This window comes from Solea senegalensis, linkage group LG4 (genome assembly GCF_019176455.1).
Source record: "Solea senegalensis isolate Sse05_10M linkage group LG4, IFAPA_SoseM_1, whole genome shotgun sequence".
NCBI lineage: Eukaryota > Metazoa > Chordata > Actinopteri > Pleuronectiformes > Soleidae > Solea > Solea senegalensis.
Window position 1 is genome coordinate 23,936,261 of NC_058024.1, and position 21,036 is coordinate 23,957,296.

Genomic DNA, 21,036 nt, shown 5'->3' on the forward strand with positions numbered 1-21,036 from the left:
TCTTTTAACAGTGTGTTACTCATCCAAAATGCATCCAGGAAACTTGGAGCTGCGTGGTGCGGTGAACAGCAGCCGCCGTGTGTCAGTGGTACAAGTTTAAGAGAAGCCAATATTGAAATATCGTTGTTAAAATATGATTGGGAAGTCCTACTGAACAGCCAAGTTTGTTTTAAGCAGCGTCTTAAGCCATATTACAAGTGTATGAAGTTATCTTGCTTTACTTGTGCTGTGTGCATCTTCCACCCAGTCATGACCGACACGTGAAGAATGTCACTGGGTGACGCAAAACACAAAAGGAAACACTGCTATACTGCCTGAGCTCATTGGCTCAATCAGTATTGTGTGCACTCATTTGACAATGGTTCGAATGGATCCACCGTTAAATCTGACACAATACAGCTTTGAATACGAAGCGATTTTGAAGTAAGCGGCAGTACTGAACACAGTTCTGGTGAGGTCAGCAGAACCATGTCCTTTGGATTAAATCTCACTGTGTGTCTATCGGCGGTATCAAATCTCCCCACCTCAATTGTCAAGTTGGGAGTACCCCAAGGCTCCATACTTGTACCAATTTAGCTTTCTTTACATGTTAATGGTTTACCAAATGTTATGGTATATATATGCTGTATGCAGACGATGCTGTCATTTTTACACAGACAAAGTTTGATTAAGGAAGTCTTAGAAAAAAAAAATCAGTAATGCATTGTATTCATGAGTGGCTCACTCATTTGGCTTGTTTTGATTAGCCATTGAGTTGGTTTGTGTTAGTACAGAGGGTCAGACGAGGTCAACCCCAAAACACCATAGTGTTGTGTCTCCACAAGGACTTTTGGAGAATTATGTTACAATCATTTCTTTAAATAGTTAACTATAGACAAAATACAAGACATGTTGATTCAAATGTAGTGTCAACATATTTGACTGACCAATATAGCCCAGTTAAATTTGTGTAATTCTAAATCATGAATAACATCATCTGGTGTTGCACTCACAGCTTGATTCTGCTTCCCCCATGTGGTCAAATGATGTAAGTTCATCTCCAGAGTGGAAAGTCATCTGCAAAATAGAGTTTAGGTTATGTATCCGAACAGTGTTAGAAGAGTCTTATGTTGCAATTATATTGAAGTTCATGCCATATATATAACAGTTTCTGATTCTTATGGATAATGTGTAAAAATTACATTTAAAAAAAGGAAATAAAAGATTTAAAAATTAAAAGAGTTGTATGTCACACTGAAGAGAAGAAATAATTCATTGAAGCAGATTTACGGCAATATTGTTATAATGCAAAAAGCAACATTCAAAGGTATTTTATTGTAAAATAGTGGCCTATAACATGAAGAATTACATATTCATTTTAATGCAACTCTTGCATTTATTTAATGCTTTCAAAGTGCAAAAGAAATATATAAAAAAATATATAAAGAAGACATGAACAAAGGTACCATTACATAGTTTTTTTGTCTGAAAATATTCTTTTTGCATAAACGCTTATTTAAAACAATGATCACACGTCGCTTTACAGGGCAATGATCTTTTCCGAATATAATCTAAACACTTTGTATGACAAACAATAACACTTCATTTTGTAATAAAAGCCACGTTAACAGCGGCCAATTCAATCTACTGAATTTCATCCTGCTCGTTATTGTCAATATTTCCCAAATGATTCCTGAAAATTCCACTTTCAATCGCAGCAGTGAGAGACCTTGAAATCTGTCTTAGTACAAATGGGAGGTTAAAGAAGTACTTAACCTAAATGTTTGAATGTTTAGAGCCAGCAGTCAAACATTTAGCAACAAGCTGATAAGAAACCTTGCTCACATACAACAACATTTAACACACACACACACACACATACACACAGTTTTTTTTTTGTTTTGTTTCTTTGTTTGTTTTTACACAAAAATATTTAAGACAGCTAAGGTTTTTCCATTCCGACTCAACAAATGTTAATAAAACATCCTTAGATTATTGTCTGGATTTCATCCGACAGTTCATGAAAGTGTTGGTTTTGCAGTCAACAAAAGTGCATCATTGTCCACCGGCATTTTACACATTTACAAATGTCAACAAAAAAAATAATAATTAAAAATAATTAGAAAATAATAGTAATCATAAATGCAGTGAAATTGAGAAAAGAAGAAACAAAAGACACCTTTTTCTGGGACTGAAGCAGAAAGAACTACAGATGTGAAATGATGGAGTTGATCACATTACCAGGGTTGAAAATATTCATGGAATTTGTGAAATATTTGAATTCAAACTGTGGTTCAGATTATTTTTTTTAAGCTGTAATGCGTCGTTGTTTGTCTGTCCCTCTCACACTTAAACTCACAGAGTCTCTGCTCTGCTGAGGGAGGACAGTTGAAGTTATTCTGCATGCATTCACTCAATCACGCTGTGAACAAGTGAGTGCAACAGACTGAAAATCACTAAAAATCCACCAAGGCTCAAGAGTGGAAACATTTTAAATTCATAAATACAGTTTGACAGTTTCGACGTAAGAATTATTTTGCAGCTGCCTCTGACTTCAAATGTAATCAGTCCATGTCATTGATTTTTAATCAGTTATCAACTACGATACCACACTTGTCTTTTTTGTTGTTGTTTGTTTTTCCATTAAAACTGTTTGCACTGCTTGTTGTGTTTTATAAAAAAAAAAAAAAAAGGTGAGATTTCAACAAATGAATGGCTAATCATGCACTAATCAAATCATCAATCATTTATTTTGAGTACATGCACACTAACCGTGGTCTTGAAAAGGTGCCTCGTCTTTGTCAAAACCAAAAGCAAAATCTTTGTCTTGGTAAATCATTTCTATTGTTTAGGTTTGGTTATAAGCATTGCACGGATTTGCCTTTTGAATATTTGCCGAAAAGTAGAATAAATTTGCATGTGGAAGTTTGTGCTGTTTGTGAATTAAAAATGCTGACATTATGACGAAAGTGGAGAACTGTATTATTCAACGTTAGTATTTCAGTACTTTTTTTTCGAATTCAGGCTTGAGCAACGTCCTGTTGTATTTTTGTACATAACAAGCTGATGATAATTCAATTCTTTAAAAGACCAATTAGCTAACGGGACTTGTTATCACCTTTTATTGCACATGAAAAAAAACCTTCAAGCCTGAATCTCAAACCTCATGTGACACATGCATGCAGCTGCCCAAGCAAAGGCTTCTTAATAGTCACCAAATCTGAAAGTGCAGTTTTGGGATCATAAACACACTGTGGAGAACACAGTAGACGAATAACAAAGAAAGTGGAATTCCTCTGTATTGTTTTGAACAATCGTATTCTTTTTCTGATTCGACGTACATCCTTAAATAGCTCAGTCCACGTGACGGGGGAAATGCTGTTTGGCTTGCAAATGTGCCTGCTCAGACTCTCGTTTTAGACGCAGGAATGGTGACGCGCTGGATTTTGGGACACAAGATTTTGGATTAGAGGCTTTTTCACGACTTTGTTCCTGCCTCTGCTCCCTGGGCTTGGAAAGCAAGAAGAAGGAAGGTTCCATTTTTTGGCCCCTGTGCGGTGTCAGTGTCACAGATTACAGTCCTGACTGGGTCGCCGTCGTTTCGCGGTCACTTCACCGTTCATGCTGCTCCGACCGCTGTCCTCTCGCCTCCTCTTCGACCTCCCAACCTATGCACACAGACAGGGTTTTTAACAACGGAACGGAATTATTAAAGCAAGACTAATAAAATGACTCAGACAAGCAAAATTAACTCCTGCATTTACTTTTTCTTTGTTTTTAAACAGGGTACAGTGTCAATGTCAACTTCCATCAACCAACACTAGAGGTCAGCAGTACACAGCTAAAGAAAACACAGAGGTGGACAAACTATCAGATTGTAACTCCATGCTTTGCTTTCATCACCAGCATAACAAAATATCAACATACACATGTAGTTGGATCCACTAAAAATTATCCATATTCCATTATCCAGAGTTGTAACATGAAATGTAATATGTAGAATTTCCCTATAGCTCAGTTTTGCTCGTAAATTTTACAGATTTAAATTTGGATATTAGTGGAAAAAGAGGACATTTCACGTGGCACAGATCTGTGCTGCAGGTGCACCCATGGTAATTTGCCGTGGCAATACTATACCACTCCTTATATGGACATCCTGGGGGGGTGTTTTTATAGGTCACATATTCAGGCTTTAAAAAATGTGTGTGTGTGGTGTTGTTGAGTCAAAGTTATGACTCATTTTATATCACTTTTTTAGCAGTGATATTATGCAGCAATCACTGTGCAGAAGTCACAAAATAGACTTTGAACTGTGACGTATTTCCAGATTTAACATTTTGAGTACTTTTTGCGCAGGTGTGTTTATATAGTTGATATGATTCTGAAAAAAAGGATATAAGACACTGTATATTACACATTTTTATAGCGTGTGTGTATATACTGTATGTTTAAATATAGTAATGGAAAAAAATATGTCTTAAATATTTTTGTGTATTCAACGTTAGTATTTCAGTACTTTTTTTTCGAATTCAGGCTTGAGCAACGTCCTGTTGTATTTTTGTACATAACAAGCTGATGATAATTCAATTCTTTAAAAGACCAATTAGCTAACGGGACTTGTTATCACCTTTTATTGCACATGAAAAAACCTTCAAGCCTGAATCTCAAACCTCCTGTGACACATGCATGCAGCTGCCCAAGCAAAGGCTTCTTAATAGTCACCAAATCTGAAAGTGCAGTTTTGGGATCATAAACACACTGTGGAGAACACAGTAGACGAATAACAAAGAAAGTGGAATTCCTCTGTATTGTTTTGAACAATCGTATTCTTTTTCTGATTCGACGTACATCCTTAAATAGCTCAGTCCACGTGACGGGGGAAATGCTGTTTGGCTTGCAAATGTGCCTGCTCAGACTCTCGTTTTAGACGCAGGAATGGTGACGCGCTGGATTTTGGGACACAAGATTTTGGATTAGAGGCTTTTTCACGACTTTGTTCCTGCCTCTGCTCCCTGGGCTTGGAAAGCAAGAAGAAGGAAGGTTCCATTTCCAAACACAGAGGTGGACAAACGCAGTCACGCTGTGGTTTTTCTATCAGATTGTAACTCCATGCTTTGCTTTCATCACCAGCATAACAAAATATCAACATACACATGTAGTTGGATCCACTAAAAATTATCCATATTCCATTATCCAGAGTTGTAACATGAAATGTAATATGTAGAATTTCCCTATAGCTCAGTTTTGCTCGTAAATTTTACAGATTTAAATTTGGATATTAGTGGAAAAAGAGGACATTTCACGTGGCACAGATCTGTGCTGCAGGTGCACCCATGGTAATTTGCCGTGGCAATACTATACCACTCCTTATATGGACATCCTGGGGGGGTGTTTTTATAGGTCACATATTCAGGCTTTAAAAAATGTGTGTGTGTGGTGTTGTTGAGTCAAAGTTATGACTCATTTTATATCACTTTTTTAGCAGTGATATTATGCAGCAATCACTGTGCAGAAGTCACAAAATAGACTTTGAACTGTGACGTATTTCCAGATTTAACATTTTGAGTACTTTTTGCGCAGGTGTGTTTATATAGTTGATATGATTCTGAAAAAAAGGATATAAGACACTGTATATTACACATTTTTATAGCGTGTGTGTATATACTGTATGTTTAAATATAGTAATGGAAAAAAGCAGCATTAGTTTTGCTGCTAATGGAAAAAAGCAGCCAAAACGGTCAAACAATATTTAAAAATTGAAACTCTACCAGTTCTGTGTGTGTTGTACGACGACTAAGTATTTCTTCAGACATAAATTAAATTCCATTTGTAAGAGAATAAAATAAAATTCAGAATTACAGAGTGAGGAACAGTGAGCATTCAAACCTTGGCGTCCCGTTCGGCAAATTTTTGGAACATGTTGGCATAGATTTTCTTGTCCTGTTCATGGTATTCCTTAATCTTGCTCTGGCAGACGGAAATTTGAGCGCGCGCTGCTCGATTGGAGGGGTTGACCTGAAGCACTTGCTGAAAGTCCGTCAAAGCCAAGCTGAACTCGTTGCAGAGGAGTCGCGCCTCACCGCGGCGATACAGCGCTTTCTCGTTGCTCTTCTCCAGCTCGATCACCTTAAAGCCCACAAACATAAAGGGGGTTAAAGGGGAAATGTCCGGAAGAAACGGAACTGTGTTTAAAGGGCTCACACACACCTTGTTGCAGCTCTCCACGACTTGTGAGAACTCTTTGATCCGCAGGAAACACAAGGCTAAATTGAGGTAGGCTGTCAAGATAACGGTTTGTATCTTCTCCCTCTGCTCCATCCCTGTACCATACTCCATCTCTAGCCAGTTAACAATGCGCTGGTACTGGATGATGGCCTGACAGTAGCGTCCTGCCTGATGCAGGAAGATGACAAGGGCTTAGAAATGGTACGAAGACATTTGTCAAGGTAATAAAAACTGTAGACTCTACCTTAACATACTGATTCCCTTTATGTTTCACTCCAGCAGCCAAATCCAGTTTTTCATTCAAAGTCATTTCCCAGGATTCCCTAGCCTTTTGGAGACACAGGAGTTAGGAGAGTTTGTTTTTGTTGTGAACAGTTAATATTATCTACAGTACAAACACACTCTGATCCCTTATTCAGTCTAATATCATGTAGAATGTATAAAAAATATATTTAGAAAACTATGAAAAGCAGAAAAGAGAGAGGACTCACCCTTTTAAAGTCTTTGAGCACAACTTCATATACAATGTCTTTGTCTGGTCCAATTTTGTACTCGGGTTTACCTTCACTTCCAAAGGCATACCTGTAAAAAATACAACAACAAAAAAAGCCTGTTAACACAAATGTTTAAAAACAACTTCACATTGTCTACGTGAGCTCATTTAAGTCCATAAATCCATTATGAAACCATAACCTATGGATTTTAATATACAACAGGGCTAATGTGTATATAAATGAGTTAGTAAATTGATCTTATTTTATAAGAGAAGCTTGATAATAATTCTAGTCATTCATGATTTTCTTTTTTCCAGGACTTGTTTTTCTGTGTGAGTGGATCACAGGCTGGCACCGTTCCAACACACGAATACTCATTATTGCGACAGAGTCCTAGTATTTATCACTAGCACTTTGTATAGAGACTCTTGCCTGGAGGATGAAAGGGAGGTTTTGGTTTGGGTGGGATAAAAGGAATGATATGATTCGGTTTTGGCAGGACAACATGTCTCATTTATTCTTAGAATTGCTCTGCTTTTAAATTTCGAGTTACTTTCTTCTGCCACGGAAAGTCTAACAAAAGGCGTCGTTTGATGATGATGATGAGGATGATGATGATGTCGGGGAAGCGGCGTGGGAGCACGGGAATTGTTGTGACAAATACCCACAATGAAAAGACAACACTAATACTAGTGAATATTTCCTTCCTCACTCGACGTTGCAGCAGAAACATGTAATTGTGCGCATGATGTCATTAAAAGGCAGCCAAAATCAAACAGTCCTTAAAAAGAAATACAGATTTCTAGGGATTTGAAGAGAGTTACAAATGTTTTGGCTAATGTAAGTACACTACTTAACACAATATATAACATAAGTCTTTAGTTTGGGATATTTTAATACAGAAATGTTCCATCTTATGTCTTTAAGAGAGACTCAAATCGTGACTTACTTTGGTTTTAAGTAAAGAACACAGCACTCTCCTTTCTGCATCTTGTCCATGGCTCGGTCCACTCCCAGAGGAATGCATTTATCCTCACCCTCGCCGACAACAAAGCTAACGTCTCTGCAGTCAAAGAGTCGACCACCACAGCTCCCCTCCAGGTGCACTGCGGGACAAATGACACAAACAATAAATAACGCAGCGTGACTTCTGACGGGACCACGCGACGGAAAAAGAAACGGTTACCGCTGACGCTTGCGCCGTCGTTCGGATTCAAGAAGCCTTCGCCTTTGACCTTTATTCTCCGCATGACGCCGCGATCATCCGTGAGCATCTCTCCCTCGAACTTGATCAACTCGATCTGTTTTGATGGAAACATTTTGTTCATGATTGATAAAAGGCAGAAAACAATAAGAGAAATTGTTATTTTCAATATGGGCAATCGGATATAACATAATATACCTCTAAAAGGGCAAATAAATATGGAAAATTTGATTAATCTGTCGGGAAAAAGTGCAAATCCACAGCTCAATGGCAATTTAATGACATTTAGAGACACACAAAAATACTTTTTGATGCCTGGTTCATAATTTAAGTCAACACAAATAACCACACTGGCTAACTATTAGTAGTAACGGATATTTCCTTCCTCACTCTCATGTTTCACAGAGGGTTTGACCTAAAATAATTACAGCAGACACTGTAAAGTGGACGGCATCATTAACCCTTTAACACCTAAGAATGAAAATTTTGCTTATTTTAACCAGGGTAACTTTCAATATCTGGCAGTTATTTACAATATACTGCATGTTAAAATAGTGTATTAACACATTTTTTACAGGTTTTATGTAGAAAAAAAAAAAAAACACCTTGTTGTAGATGAACACCAGATTTTGTGTTAAATTTGAAATTCGAACAGTATAACACATATTTAAAATAACATTTGTTTGAGTTTTTGTCTCCATGTGCAAAACCAGGCGTTTTTCCATCTTTCCGGTGAAATTACCGTAATAACCACACGTTGTCTTGACCACATGCAAAGTGCTCTTGCGCAAACGTGTCATGTGCGATACGCTCGGGTTACGCTAGGGTTTTAAAAGGCAACTCAGTTCAAACTGTACTTTATCCTGAATAGATATGGATTTAAAGAGATGTTTTATTACTACTCAACAAAATGTGCAATGTTAGTCTATCTCTGGGACGAGTAGAAAGCTGTTGACATTGGCACGGAGTGAGAGCTGACAAAACAAAGTTCACTGACGAAGGAATAGTCCACTTTGTGACTAAATCATTTCCAAGTGACGTGATAAAAGAGGATTAGGAAAAGCTTGTATCGCCACTTAGCTGCCGACAACATTTTAATACTAGTACTTACTAGGGAGTGTGTCTGAAGCAAAGCCCTCTCCGGCAGCACGAACGTGGCACACCTACCTCAAACAATACTGAGGAGTTGGGAGGAATTCTGTTGGGACTTCCAACGGCTCCGTAAGCGTACTCTGGTTTACACAGGAAGGTGCACACTTCGCCTCTCTGCATGGACAAAACACCAACATCCCAGGCTTTGAGGACTTGTCCTGTGAGTGTATGAGAAAAAAGAGAAAAAGAATGAGTGTGAAAATAATAATAACATGTATTGTATGACGTGTTATTATAACAATAATACATTGATGGAACTGAATCTAGAGAGCTTAGTTTAAACCTAAACAGCACGGATCTGTGCCGCAGGTGCACCCATGGTAATTTGCCGTGGGAATAATATGCAACTCCTTATATGGACATGCTGGGGGTGTGTTCATAAGTCACATATTCAAGCTTTAAAAAATGTGTGTGGCGGGTTTGTCTTCTTATGTGTTGTTGAGTCAAAGTTATGATTCATTTTATATCACTTTTTTAGCCGTGATATTATGTAGCAATAATTGTGCAGAAGTCACAAAATAGACTTTGAACTGTGACAAATTCAATCCCATTTTAAGCATTTTAAGTACTTTTTGCTCAGGTGTGTTTTTATAGTTGATGAAAATGAAATTGTGCTGAAAAAAAGGATATAAGACACTCTATATTACACAGTCTTATAGCCTCTGTATAAACGCAGTAATGGAAAAAAGCAGAATATAGCAAAATACTCTGTGTTCTAAGGGTTAATTTAACCTCCAATTGATGGACACTACTCGTTGCACTCGCAGGACTTTTAAACACTCTCCGTCCCCAGTGTATGAAGAAAATGTGGAAAAACAGGCATTCCAGTCTTCAGACTGGAAACAATCTACAGAACACTCGTTTACAATCCAAAAATTCTGTTTTTTTCTGGATGATTTTAAATTCCTTCTGAAGGACTTAATAGGGAAAGCTAAATACTATCTACACACGTTTAACATCTCAAGTCTTTATGTGTGCTGAAAGAATACTGACATTAATCCTCTCCCTCTAACACTTGACAAAAGGGGCCAATGCGGATTTTACCAAAATGTCCGGCTGACGTTCGTGACAAAGATAACGCCCCGTCAGGTTTGACAGTAAGGCACATAAAAGCCACACCTACCCTTTCCCACGTTAAAGCTAACAGGTTCTTTACGACTTCGGCTGCAATCGAACGTCTTCCCCGTGAGCAGTTTTCCAGTGTAGTGAACGGTCACTCTGTCCCCGATCATCGGCCGCTCTCCGTCCAACGCTGGCCGCGTGATCACCTGCAAACACGAAAGGCAAGTTTCCAGTATTCTGACAGAATGAATGAATGAATGAATGAATAAATAAACAAACAAACAATCCATCCACCCATTATCTACCGCTTTATTGCTCACTTAAATTGACCGTAGGTGTGATAGTGAACGGTTGTTTGTCTCTATGTGTCCCTGTGATGGACTGGCGACCTGTCCTTGTCCCCGCGACCCTCATGTGTAGGACAAAGTGGCGGACGATGGATCCAAACATCCAAAAAGTATAAACACAATTGTGATGGTATACGTATATGCTGGGACAGTGAGTGCTTGTACGCCTGCAATAAAAATGTATAAGAATAAAAACCTTGAAGACTCCTTGGTCCTTGTTGGGCGTCACATCGATGCCCTTTGCAGCAAACATGGCTGCGGCTGACTGAGGATCCATGGGAAAATCCTGATCAGTGGTCATGTCTGCGTCTGGGTATCGACCCTGCAAAGAAAAACACAAGCGTGAACACATGTCTATGTCGCAGCAATAATAGCATGTCCATCTGTCTCGTGTGTTGACTGGGACAAACTGGAGAGAAACGACATATGGGACAAAGTTTCCCTGAGAAAACTGTCAATGCAAGACCTCCATATCCACGGGTTAATGACTAAAGATATGACGGTTTCTAACTTATCTGCAAAAGCCACATTGTAGTGGCAAATGTCACCTTAACTCCAAAGTCACCCAAAGTGGTCATCTGTAGGCAGGTTCCTATCAATCACCAGTCATCAATCACCAATCATCAATCACCAAGGCAAGGAAGAGTCGCAATATCAGACGATGAGGAGCTTAAGTTTAAGTTAATAAATAAGACCCGTTTGTCTTGAACAAGCTGTTTTTGTCAATATTATCGTTAACATCTAATGTACTATTAACAACAGGCCAACAGGGATATTGATAACGCAGACCCCTAGTCCACGGTGCCCTTTATCTAATAAAGTAAAGGTTATAATAGCATCAACGGTTCACAAAGCTATGATCCTTTACTTATAAGGACATCTACTCAAAGGCTGCTTCTATTACTTCTTCTGTTCTATTGCAGAGTGCAGAGGAGAAGTTTGACCAGAATGTTCAGATCTTTTACTCTTCAAAACATGAAAGAAACAAAGAGTAAAAAAAGGAAGTGACTCTGAGGTGGACTTTTTGCCAATTTTATTTATTTATTTTCCTCTGTTGGTGTGGGAATGAGACGGCTACCTACTTTAACTGTTCACAAATGACACTGTTATTAATTGATCATTTAAAATGAAATGTTATGACGTGTCCTCCTCAGCGCTCACACGCTGTACTAAGCTGGACTGTTATCCTCATCATCATCATCATCACACCTTAGTGTCTGCGATAAAACAGGCGATGATGTCACAATATCAGACGATGAGGAAGCAACATATTGTCTGTTTTTATCCAGTGATGTGATGTATTGTAGATTAAATACTGTCATTATACTGTTATTATTGAAAAGCTAATCTGCATGGCCAAAATATTAAAAGCCTTTCTTACAATATTCTACTTTCTGTGGCACCACTTATCAACCACATATCTGTATATAAGTACCCTAATTTTAACATGAATACTATTTTTGATATTTTATTAAATGCATTCATTATTTTTTAAGGACATAGGTGCAGTTTTTTTAATGCTAGGACACACATTCACCAGGCCTGATGTTGTGTGATGTGTGCCAATATGAAAACTTTATTTTTACAGAAAAAGATCCTTTTTTTATGGCTGCAGCACGACCAGCCATATTTTATTTGTTTATAAATTATGACCTCTCCGAACGGGATTACAATCCCGACTTGACACTGATAATGATAGACATAAGAGAGTAATTAGTCCTGATCGGATTACATGCATCTGTATTTCCTTCAAAATAAAATGTGTGAAATTTGACACATTTTGAATCCAATTTGGATGAAATTGGGATTATCTGATTGAAGAAAACACAGACATGTATTTATTAATCTAACCAAACATTCAGTTCAGTTCTCCATCCCCATAGTCTTTGCCAGACAGACATATACTGTAAGTGCTGAATGACATTTCACAAAAGACAGCAGCTTTGTCAGAATAAATAAACTGTTGTGACCTGCTTGTGTAACAGCTGTTAAACCTTCCCTCCTGCATCATGACACACACACACACACACACACACACACACACACTGCTGCTGCCTCAATAAACATGGCCACGGGCAATTTTATGTCCCGACAGAATAATCTTTGACACCATTCGAAGACAATGAAAAGGTTTTGACACGTTAAGCAATTGGCAAATTCCATTCGGTGATTATTTACGCGTGCGACAGCTGAGGCGCTGACATTTACTCAAACGGCATCAGATCGCAGCTACTCTGCTGCTCTGGGACCATGTCAGGATGTTACCAGTGTTGAGCAAGAGTTGTGGAGTAACGATAGGAAAGTATCACGCACCATGAGACGTCATGTGAGGTTGACCAACAAGTGCTGTGTGGTTTGACTTAATTAGATCAAGAAATACAGCGTTTCAAGCCCAAATTGGCTCAGTGGGTTCCTGTTCTCTAAAATGTTCCAAAAGTAATGAAATTAAACTTATTTTGCATAAAAAGGTACCGACAATTTGAAAGCACAGGGGGATTGCTGAAGCCACTCTGCCAAGCTGCATTGAATAAGAAGTTGAAATTGTGAATTAGAGTTTCGAAATTGAATTTCTGAATGTTTATAAAGTGGAAAATGCGTCCAAAACTGAGGGATCGAAAGTAGGACGTGTGGTACATAGGGTGTGTGTGTGTTTACCTGTGTGCAGTCTAATCTGCTGATCTGTGGCAACTGTATTTAGTCGTTAGGTCCATTAAAACATACACACAGAGCAACCGCCGATGCATCTTCCAGACCACTCATTGTTTTGCTGAGACGAACTCGGTGACATCGGAATGAACTCAGTGTCACAAGTCTTGACCGAAAACCCTGATGTAAGTTTTTGTGACGACAGAGTCAGAAATGGCTGAGAATTGTTTTGCATTTTTTAAAATTGGGGGGTTGTTGTGTGTGTGTGTGTTTTGGGAGAGGTCATTTTGTGAGAAGCTGGACGGTTCTCCTCTCACTCAGAGAGACTCGGTTCAAGATCTGTGAGTCACTGTGCTGTGGAGGTCACTTTGTGTGAGTTCTGGTTGAAAATCATGTGTGAGGAGTGAAATGTGTGACACGGAGAGTGAGTCGAACAACCTCACAAGTGAAATGTGCTGGAATATGCTGAAAATCCTGCTGAATTAAGTGATGAATGTGACACCTTTCTTTTTTTGGTTTGTACATTGAAATATAAGGCACCAGTAATTAGTAGAAAATGTGTGTGTTTGAAATTGTCTTAGAAAAAAGACGAATATTTATTTGAAAAGTATGAAATGTTACAAAATTCTTGAATGACACTTTGAAGTTAGTATGAAGCTGAATATTTGTGTCTTTGAAGACATTTTCACTTCATTTTAATTGTGGAATGTACCAATTAGAAAAATACAAACACCAATGTCCTCATTTTGTTGCTTTTCATTAAGAATGCTTTGAAGTTTTTCTATATTGAAGTTTATGGATCTAGTTGAAGAACAAATAACGGCGGAATAATAAGTGGCTGCCACAAAAAAAAACAGCATACAGTGTGGGACTGTTTACCGGAATCACTAATTACAACAGTGAAATGTACTTTTTTTCTGTTTCTTTATTTCACAAAAACATTTTAAAAAACACATTTCTATTACCTGCAAAGGCTACGTAGGTTTGTAAGTAACCGAGGGTGAGTTATGTTGAACAATTCCACAGGGATAGTTCATAATTTTGTGGAGGATAAAGCGGTAGAGGATGGATGGATGGATGGATATTTTTCCATCAGTTTATGTCACTTATAGAACATCTCAGATGCTGGTGAGTACAGTGCACAAATACAGAAACATTCTGCCTCTGTTCATTTACAGCCCTGTAAGAGCTCCGTTAGAGTTTGGTCTGAGATGTACGAACGATCACGTCAGCAGTGAGATCCTCGTACTGAATCTTGATGAAGAAAGAGATTTGAAATCAGGATAAGATTTCAAGCCACGGCACCACCGGTGTGCCTCAGTCCCATAAAGACCTCTCGTTTTAAGTCTGCACAATTTACTCGGCCACTTCAAATATATGTCACGCGAGACCAAAGTGTCTGTTCAATAAACTGCTCGATACAGTGAAAATGTCCACAACGTCCCTCCTGTAATTACACCTTCTACTGTCTTTTGAATTTCAAGATTTCATTGTATATGTAACCGTATGCGTTTGTGTGTGCGTGCATGCGTGCATGCGTGTGTGTGTGTGTGCGTGTGTGTGCGTGTGTGCTTCTGAACACAATGTTCCTTCTATTCACAGTTCCCTGCTGGCAAAGCTGGATGGTGTTTACCAATCTGACCCCCACACATACAACCTAGCTCCAATTTATGGATTAAAAACAGGCAGATATTGATTAGCCGAGGTGTCCATACCTTTACATTTTTACATTATCACACAATTTTACAATCCAGCAAGTGGTTTTTTAACAGCTGTTACACAAGCAAGTGGACTCATACGTTGCGAGAAATGAATAAAACCGCTCATCAATTTTATACCATTTGAATTTTCCTGTATGCATTTTTATGAAACAGAGACGTCCATCTGCAAACAGTTACGACACCAATAAGCGATGGCACGATGAGACGGTATGTAAGTAAACTCACATGCCCTGTGGAGCAATGCAGGAGCATCAGAAGAACACGATGAATCAGAGAACACATTCACAGACAAACTGTTGTCGGTGTGTGTGTGTGTGTGTGTCTGCACACTCTGTCTCACATCCATTGTCTGCTACTGATTCACATGTGAACATGTCAGCATATAGGGACGAACCATCCTGAGGCTCAGCCTTTACAAAGGGACTACTAATACCTCGCAGGACATGAAGGATGAAGGACGCAGCCAAAGCTTTAAAAACAACTTTTTTCAACACAAGCTGGCAGCTTTAAGTTGTATGTGTTTGGACGACAAGTTAAAAATCCCCCTCCCCTGTTTCATCTCAGTTACTTTGCCAAATCTGTGTCCATATGTCAGCTCCATGTTACTGTATGACACCACACACACACACACACGTGTATTCAAAGTTGTGTAGAAGCCGCCGTCATGATCCAACATGTAAACACACACAAACTGGGTCCAACATGTGAGTCAATGCAGAGTGATTTAAACTGTGAGAAACTGGCTTGATACATGCCAGTAACGCAGGGAGAGATACACCTCAGCCTCGAGGGATTGTGGATGTAAACCGTTTGTCCTCATCATGGAAACACAGCCAAGTGCCACACACACAAGCAAACACACACGCGCGCACACACACACACACACACTGTGAAGTGTTATCAGCCCCTTCTTTCCACAGCTCTGTTCACCTTAAATGCCCCCACTCAACTTCAACTTAAAGGACACCTTAAAGTAAAGGAGTAATTCATTTTTATTCGCGTTATTGTTCCTTAATCATAATCATTATTATTGCAATTAATAACAATAATTGAATTGCGGTTTTTAGTCACAACCTTAGCGTGAGCGAGCCTTTTATTCCAACTAAAACGTTCCGGCCGGCGCTGTTTCCGTTCACTCCTTAATTGAGTGTAAACAGCAGCAGCGGAATAAAAGAGAGAAAACCAGTAAAAAAAAAAATAATAAATAAAAAAGACACTCACGGTTTCCGTGCGCTCCTTTTGCTCTCTGTATTTCTTCCCAGACTGACGCGTCCGGGCAGTCGGTGGATTTCTAAACCGCGTCTGTGTCTCCTAAGTCGAGCCCGCCCCTCTTCTCATCTCACAGCCACGGTACTAAATGTTCTGTCCGTGTGCTTCGTGTGCGCGCGTAATAGCCTGCGTGAGCGCGAGTGTGTACGTGCGTGAGTGAGTGAGTGTGTGAGTGTGTGAGTGTAGCTGCTCTGTCTCTGATTTCAACATCCACCTTTACTCTCTCTCTCTCTCGTGTGTGTGTGAGCGACCGCGTGGAGCTCAGTCTCACTCCAAAATGACTCAGTTCACAGAGAGAGAGAGAGAGAGCGTGTGTGTGTGCGTGTGCGTGTGTGTGTGTGTGTGTGGAGGAGGAGCACAGTTGTGGGAGGGCGTTTAGTGTAAAATTAAGGGCAGGTCTTGGAAAGCGGCCACAAAGTAACACAATGTTCCGGCTGTACTGTAGCGCTGTACCGCTGCCGCTGTTGATGAGAACACTGTGTTCCAACAGACACCCTGACCCTGTAACCCGTTCCGTGCCGACTCCGAGCCAGACCAGGAACAGCCTGTACCGCAGCGGACTGTTCTATTCTCTCTCTCTCTTTCTCTCTCCCTCTGTGTCTCTCTATCTTCGCCCAGCCGACAACACACATTATCAAGTCTAAACTAACTGCTCGTTTGTAATAATATAGTCGAGAGAACGAACGCCGGCTTCAGCCCCGCCCGTCCGCCCTCCTCGCAGCAGACGGGACGTGCAAGCACCGAAATAAACGCACACTTGAGTCACTTCACAGCCCCGATAAGACGCGCGGGGACACGGATTACTCACGCAGTCCTGAGAGGGAAAAACAAACAAACAACCATTTTCACCCCGTGTGTGTTTTTGTTCACGGTGTTTTGTTTTGTTTGTTTTTTTTTATCGGATATTGTTGTGGTTCAAGTTCAGTCGCAGTAACGTTTCAGTAACTTATTTGAAGGTAGGGATTATTATGACAGAAGATGTGCATAAATGTTTAATTTTATTTGTTTATCAGGAGGGTAGTATCGTATTGAAGGTTTTTAGTATGGGGTAAATAAGCAGTGATGATATTTGTTCTTTTATGTGTGAGTAGCGACACTAATATGGGAAAAATGTTTAAATAAAGTATGTGTCAAGTGTTTGTTTAGATGAACTCTTGTTGCAAATAAACCACAAAGCAATGGAAACTGACACAGCAGAGTATAATAATAATACAGCAAACACACATGGCTTAAATTATACAAATTGCTATGGATACATACATACATATATATGTACATATATATATATATATATATGTATGTGTGTGTGTATATATATACATATACATATACATATATATATATATATATATATATGTATATATACATATATATATATATATGTATATATACATATATGTATATGTATATATATATATATATGAAATAATTAAAAACACTGTGTGTTTTTTGAGTCTTACATTACAAGTTTGATCTTAATCTAAAGCCATATAAATCTGTAAGATTTACAATAGAAAATCTGCACTTAATCAGGTTTCATGAAGAGATTAGGCCCTGGCCCATCAAAAGACAAAATAAACAAAAGCATTGTGCTGTTGAAGGTAGTCCTCGTCAAAGAGTTAAATATCCACTCAAAGTAATTATCTGCGTTTTTATGTGTAATTAGATCTCGTAATATGGTCTTGTACGTAATAACTGGATCCTCACGCAGACGCCGAGGACAACATATTTAACCGTCACTTTACATTCATAAATATTCAAAGTTGATTTATGTAAAGGTGAATGAAACACATTTGGTTTTTACTGTAGCTGAGCAACAGCACAGTGAGAGTGTTGTATAAAATGAATTAAATCTGGACAAAACCACTCATTCACTTGCTGTATATTGATTTAAGTCTTTTTTGTGTGTGTCTTACGTTTTGTCAGTATGAGGTAAGATGTAATATTGGACGCAAAAAAGGTGTGACTCATTTATGTCTTTCATGGTGTAATAAAGAGTATGTTTCATGTCTTTCATACGAGACGTATAGTTTGCAGGAGCAGCTGAAATTCCCCTAAAAGTCATAAAAAAAAAAGAGTTTTATGGCTGTGTTTTTGTGGTGTGAGGATGCTGGCACTGTGCATTATTGCATCCCTATATAATGTTTGCAGCACACAAGGCTTTTATGGCTGCTGTGTGTATTTATGTTAGTGATATTTTGACATTAAAAAAACCCTTGGTGTGTGGGATCTCTGACAGTCATACAGAATTGTCCGTGGCAGTTACAGCCCTTGTTGTTGGAAATTGTGTGCTCAGACAGTTTGAACCGTGGTGCAGGTCTGTGGTGCAGTAGGTGGCTCCCACAGTCACAGAGGTGGTGAGGACGCTGTCAGTCCAAACTGCTGGCGGACGGCGAGGTCGTCTTCAAAAAGGGAACATGATGGTACCGTTCATAATGGAGGTGACATAACAACACAAGTGAACCTGATTCCGGGCAAGGCCACAGATTGCTGTCCCCCAGTTGCGTAATCATCAGAGCAATCACTTACTGGAAGACATCAGGTTTCACTCACTGTCGTATCAGAAAATTACATTCACGTTCAAAAGCAGAAGACAGCGACTGTGATCGTGTTATCACAGCCTCCTCTCACCAGGCGTCAGCCTCCCACCTGACGCTTGGAACAATAAATAAACAGACTTTTTGTATTATATTATTATTTTAAACTTGCTAAGGCAGGAGACTCTGAACCGCTTTGCTGGCACTTAATCTTCTCTGCAGACGAGAGTGAATACAACTGACCTGAGCTGAACTGAAATGTATGAATAGATTTCTTTATTGACACATGGCCTGCGCTGTTGTGTCTTCCTTCCTGAAAGAACATCTTGTTCTGTTCTAGTAAAAGCAGCACTCTGGTAGGAAACAAGTGGTTAAATCAGCTGTTCCATATAATAAATGATAGTATATATCATGTACATATTATTTAACTCTGTTTCTTTTAGTAAGTAATTCTTGCTTAGTTTTAAGTAAAAATGTCTTTTCTGAAAGGCACCAGTACAGAGTAAGTCCAGTTTTTGTTTTTGGCTACACACGTCTATTAAATATTATATACAGCGCTGAAATCTAACAGGCGGTTGCAAGAGTGCTTCTGTCTGAATGAGTGTCTTGGTGTAACCAGAAGCATGCGGGTGAGTTCATACAGGGATACAGGCTGCACAGTCATCAGGAAGTGAAACAGAACAGAATGTGCTGTACTAATCTGATTGAAAAACACTGCCCTGAGTGGCTGCAAGGAAAGAAGGATGTTTCATTTAAACAGCTAAAAGGAGAATCATATGGCAGCAACAGGGGGGCACATACATACAAAGAAAACATGCCGAGCTTTAACTCCTTATTTGGTGATATAAAAGACCAGTGTTGACAATAAGCCTTGGAGAAGCACTAGCTCATGCACAAACATGCGCACGGCGGCTGAAATACAACGGAGCAGCATAATGCTCTTTGTTTGTGTTCTCGGCATCCCTGTTACGTACATGGACTAATCTCCTGGGTGATCTCTCTTATCCACGTACTTTTGCCTGCTCAAGCAAGAGTTCTTTATTGTAATAATTACACACTGTTGCTGCTGATGATGATGAAGACAAATCATGAAATAGCAGAAGGGATCTGGGTTTTTTTTTATCATGTCAGCTTGACCATTTAAAACCCTTCCTTTAGTCTTTAAATGTCTTTAGTGCCTATTCTCCCCTCTGAACCGACTGTGGTGACGTGTACTAATTCACTTTGACGTCATGGCAATAACCACATGAAAGATTGAACTTTAAATGCATGCCAGTTGTCTGTGGTGAACGTACTAACGTTGCACTGTAAAAAAAAAAAACACTGTAAATATCTTGCATTTGAATGTTCAAAGCAAAGCATTAAATGCGTCCAAGTTATTGAACATAAATATACATTCTACAAGCCACCGATCATGAACTAACACGTTCATGAACTCATTTTCTAACACTTAATCGTCCACACGAGGAGGCTGGAGCCAGTCCCAGCTGACACAGGGCAAAAGGCGGAGTACTGTACACCCCGGACATGTCACCAGTCCAGAGGGCAAACGCATTGAGAGACAAACAACCCTTCACCACGTTCACACTCCTCACACCTACGGTCAGTTTAGAGAGTGGGAGGAAACCAGAGAACCCGGAGAAAACCTCCGCACAGAACAAACTCCACACAGAAAAAGGCCCTTTGGTCAAAACCTGGATCCAAACCAGTGACGTTCTGGCAATAACTGATATCAGCAGTTATTGTTACTGTGACTGATGTTCATCTGCATTGAATATGCAAATAATGATAATAAAATAAGCCAACTGTAAACGGCAGACATTTGCATTTTACTACATAAATGTAACATTTAACAGCAGCAATTTGCCATGACGTGGTTTCTTTCTATTATGTATAATATACTACTATTATACTATTTTCAGTGATGCCTCTCATGCACAATGGGTACACGGTAAAGTTAAAGGGATTAAAGAATTTCAGATGGGTCCCTCTTTAAGTCTTGATGCCTCTGGGTTTTTATATAGTCAAATATTAACGTAATTTTGACAGTGTCTTTATTCATTTTTACATTAAAAAAGACAAATATGGTACACTAATCTCTAATACTTTCCTAATTCTGGGTGTGAAATTACATCTTGACTGCAAACGAACAGGATGGTAAAATTAAATAAATACAATAATTAGCTCTGCAGGTCTATTTTAGACTGGTGTTGGCAGTTCTTTTTATAAAAAAAACATATATTAAGCTTTGGAGTTCTGTGCCTCTTATTTTGCCTACTCTTTACAGAAACTATATTTCAGTGTAACACGACACAGGTCAACAGCGTCCCACATTTACAGTGTACAGTGTGTAAAATTTCACAACATTTAGTGGCAAAGTTGCACCGTTCCCTTTTGGAG

The 21,036-nt window shown here is 39.1% G+C and overlaps 1 protein-coding gene across 1 annotated transcript; it reads right to left on the bottom strand.

Annotated features, from left to right (window-relative positions):
* Nucleotides 1-1,295: 1,295 nt before the first annotated feature.
* fkbp5 (FKBP prolyl isomerase 5) lies at nt 1,296-16,388 on the bottom strand. The gene is made up of 11 exons (XM_044023768.1): nt 16,052-16,388; nt 10,660-10,785; nt 10,178-10,322; nt 9,070-9,212; nt 7,885-7,999; nt 7,648-7,804; nt 6,696-6,786; nt 6,449-6,532; nt 6,187-6,372; nt 5,866-6,105; nt 1,296-3,647 (listed from the first exon to the last, which is right to left on the bottom strand). Exons 2-11 carry the CDS (start codon nt 10,762-10,764, stop codon nt 3,546-3,548), a joined length of 1,368 nt encoding a protein of 455 aa, XP_043879703.1. The 5' UTR covers nt 10,765-10,785; nt 16,052-16,388; the 3' UTR covers nt 1,296-3,545.
* Between the last annotated feature and the right edge of the window lie 4,648 nt (nt 16,389-21,036).

Bases quoted from the DNA above. Each gene is read 5' to 3' on its own strand.
- fkbp5 (XM_044023768.1), bottom strand. From the start codon at position 10,764: ATGACCACTGATCAGGATTTTCCCATGGATCCTCAGTCAGCCGCAGCC. The intron at 6,787-7,647 runs GTAAGTCACGAT...TATTTTTTACAG, and splicing joins GTTCTTTACTTAAAACCAAA to GTATGCCTTTGGAAGTGAAG. The intron at 3,648-5,865 runs GTTTGAATGCTC...CTGTGTGCATAG, and splicing joins TTGCCGAACGGGACGCCAAG to GTTGGGAGGTCGAAGAGGAG.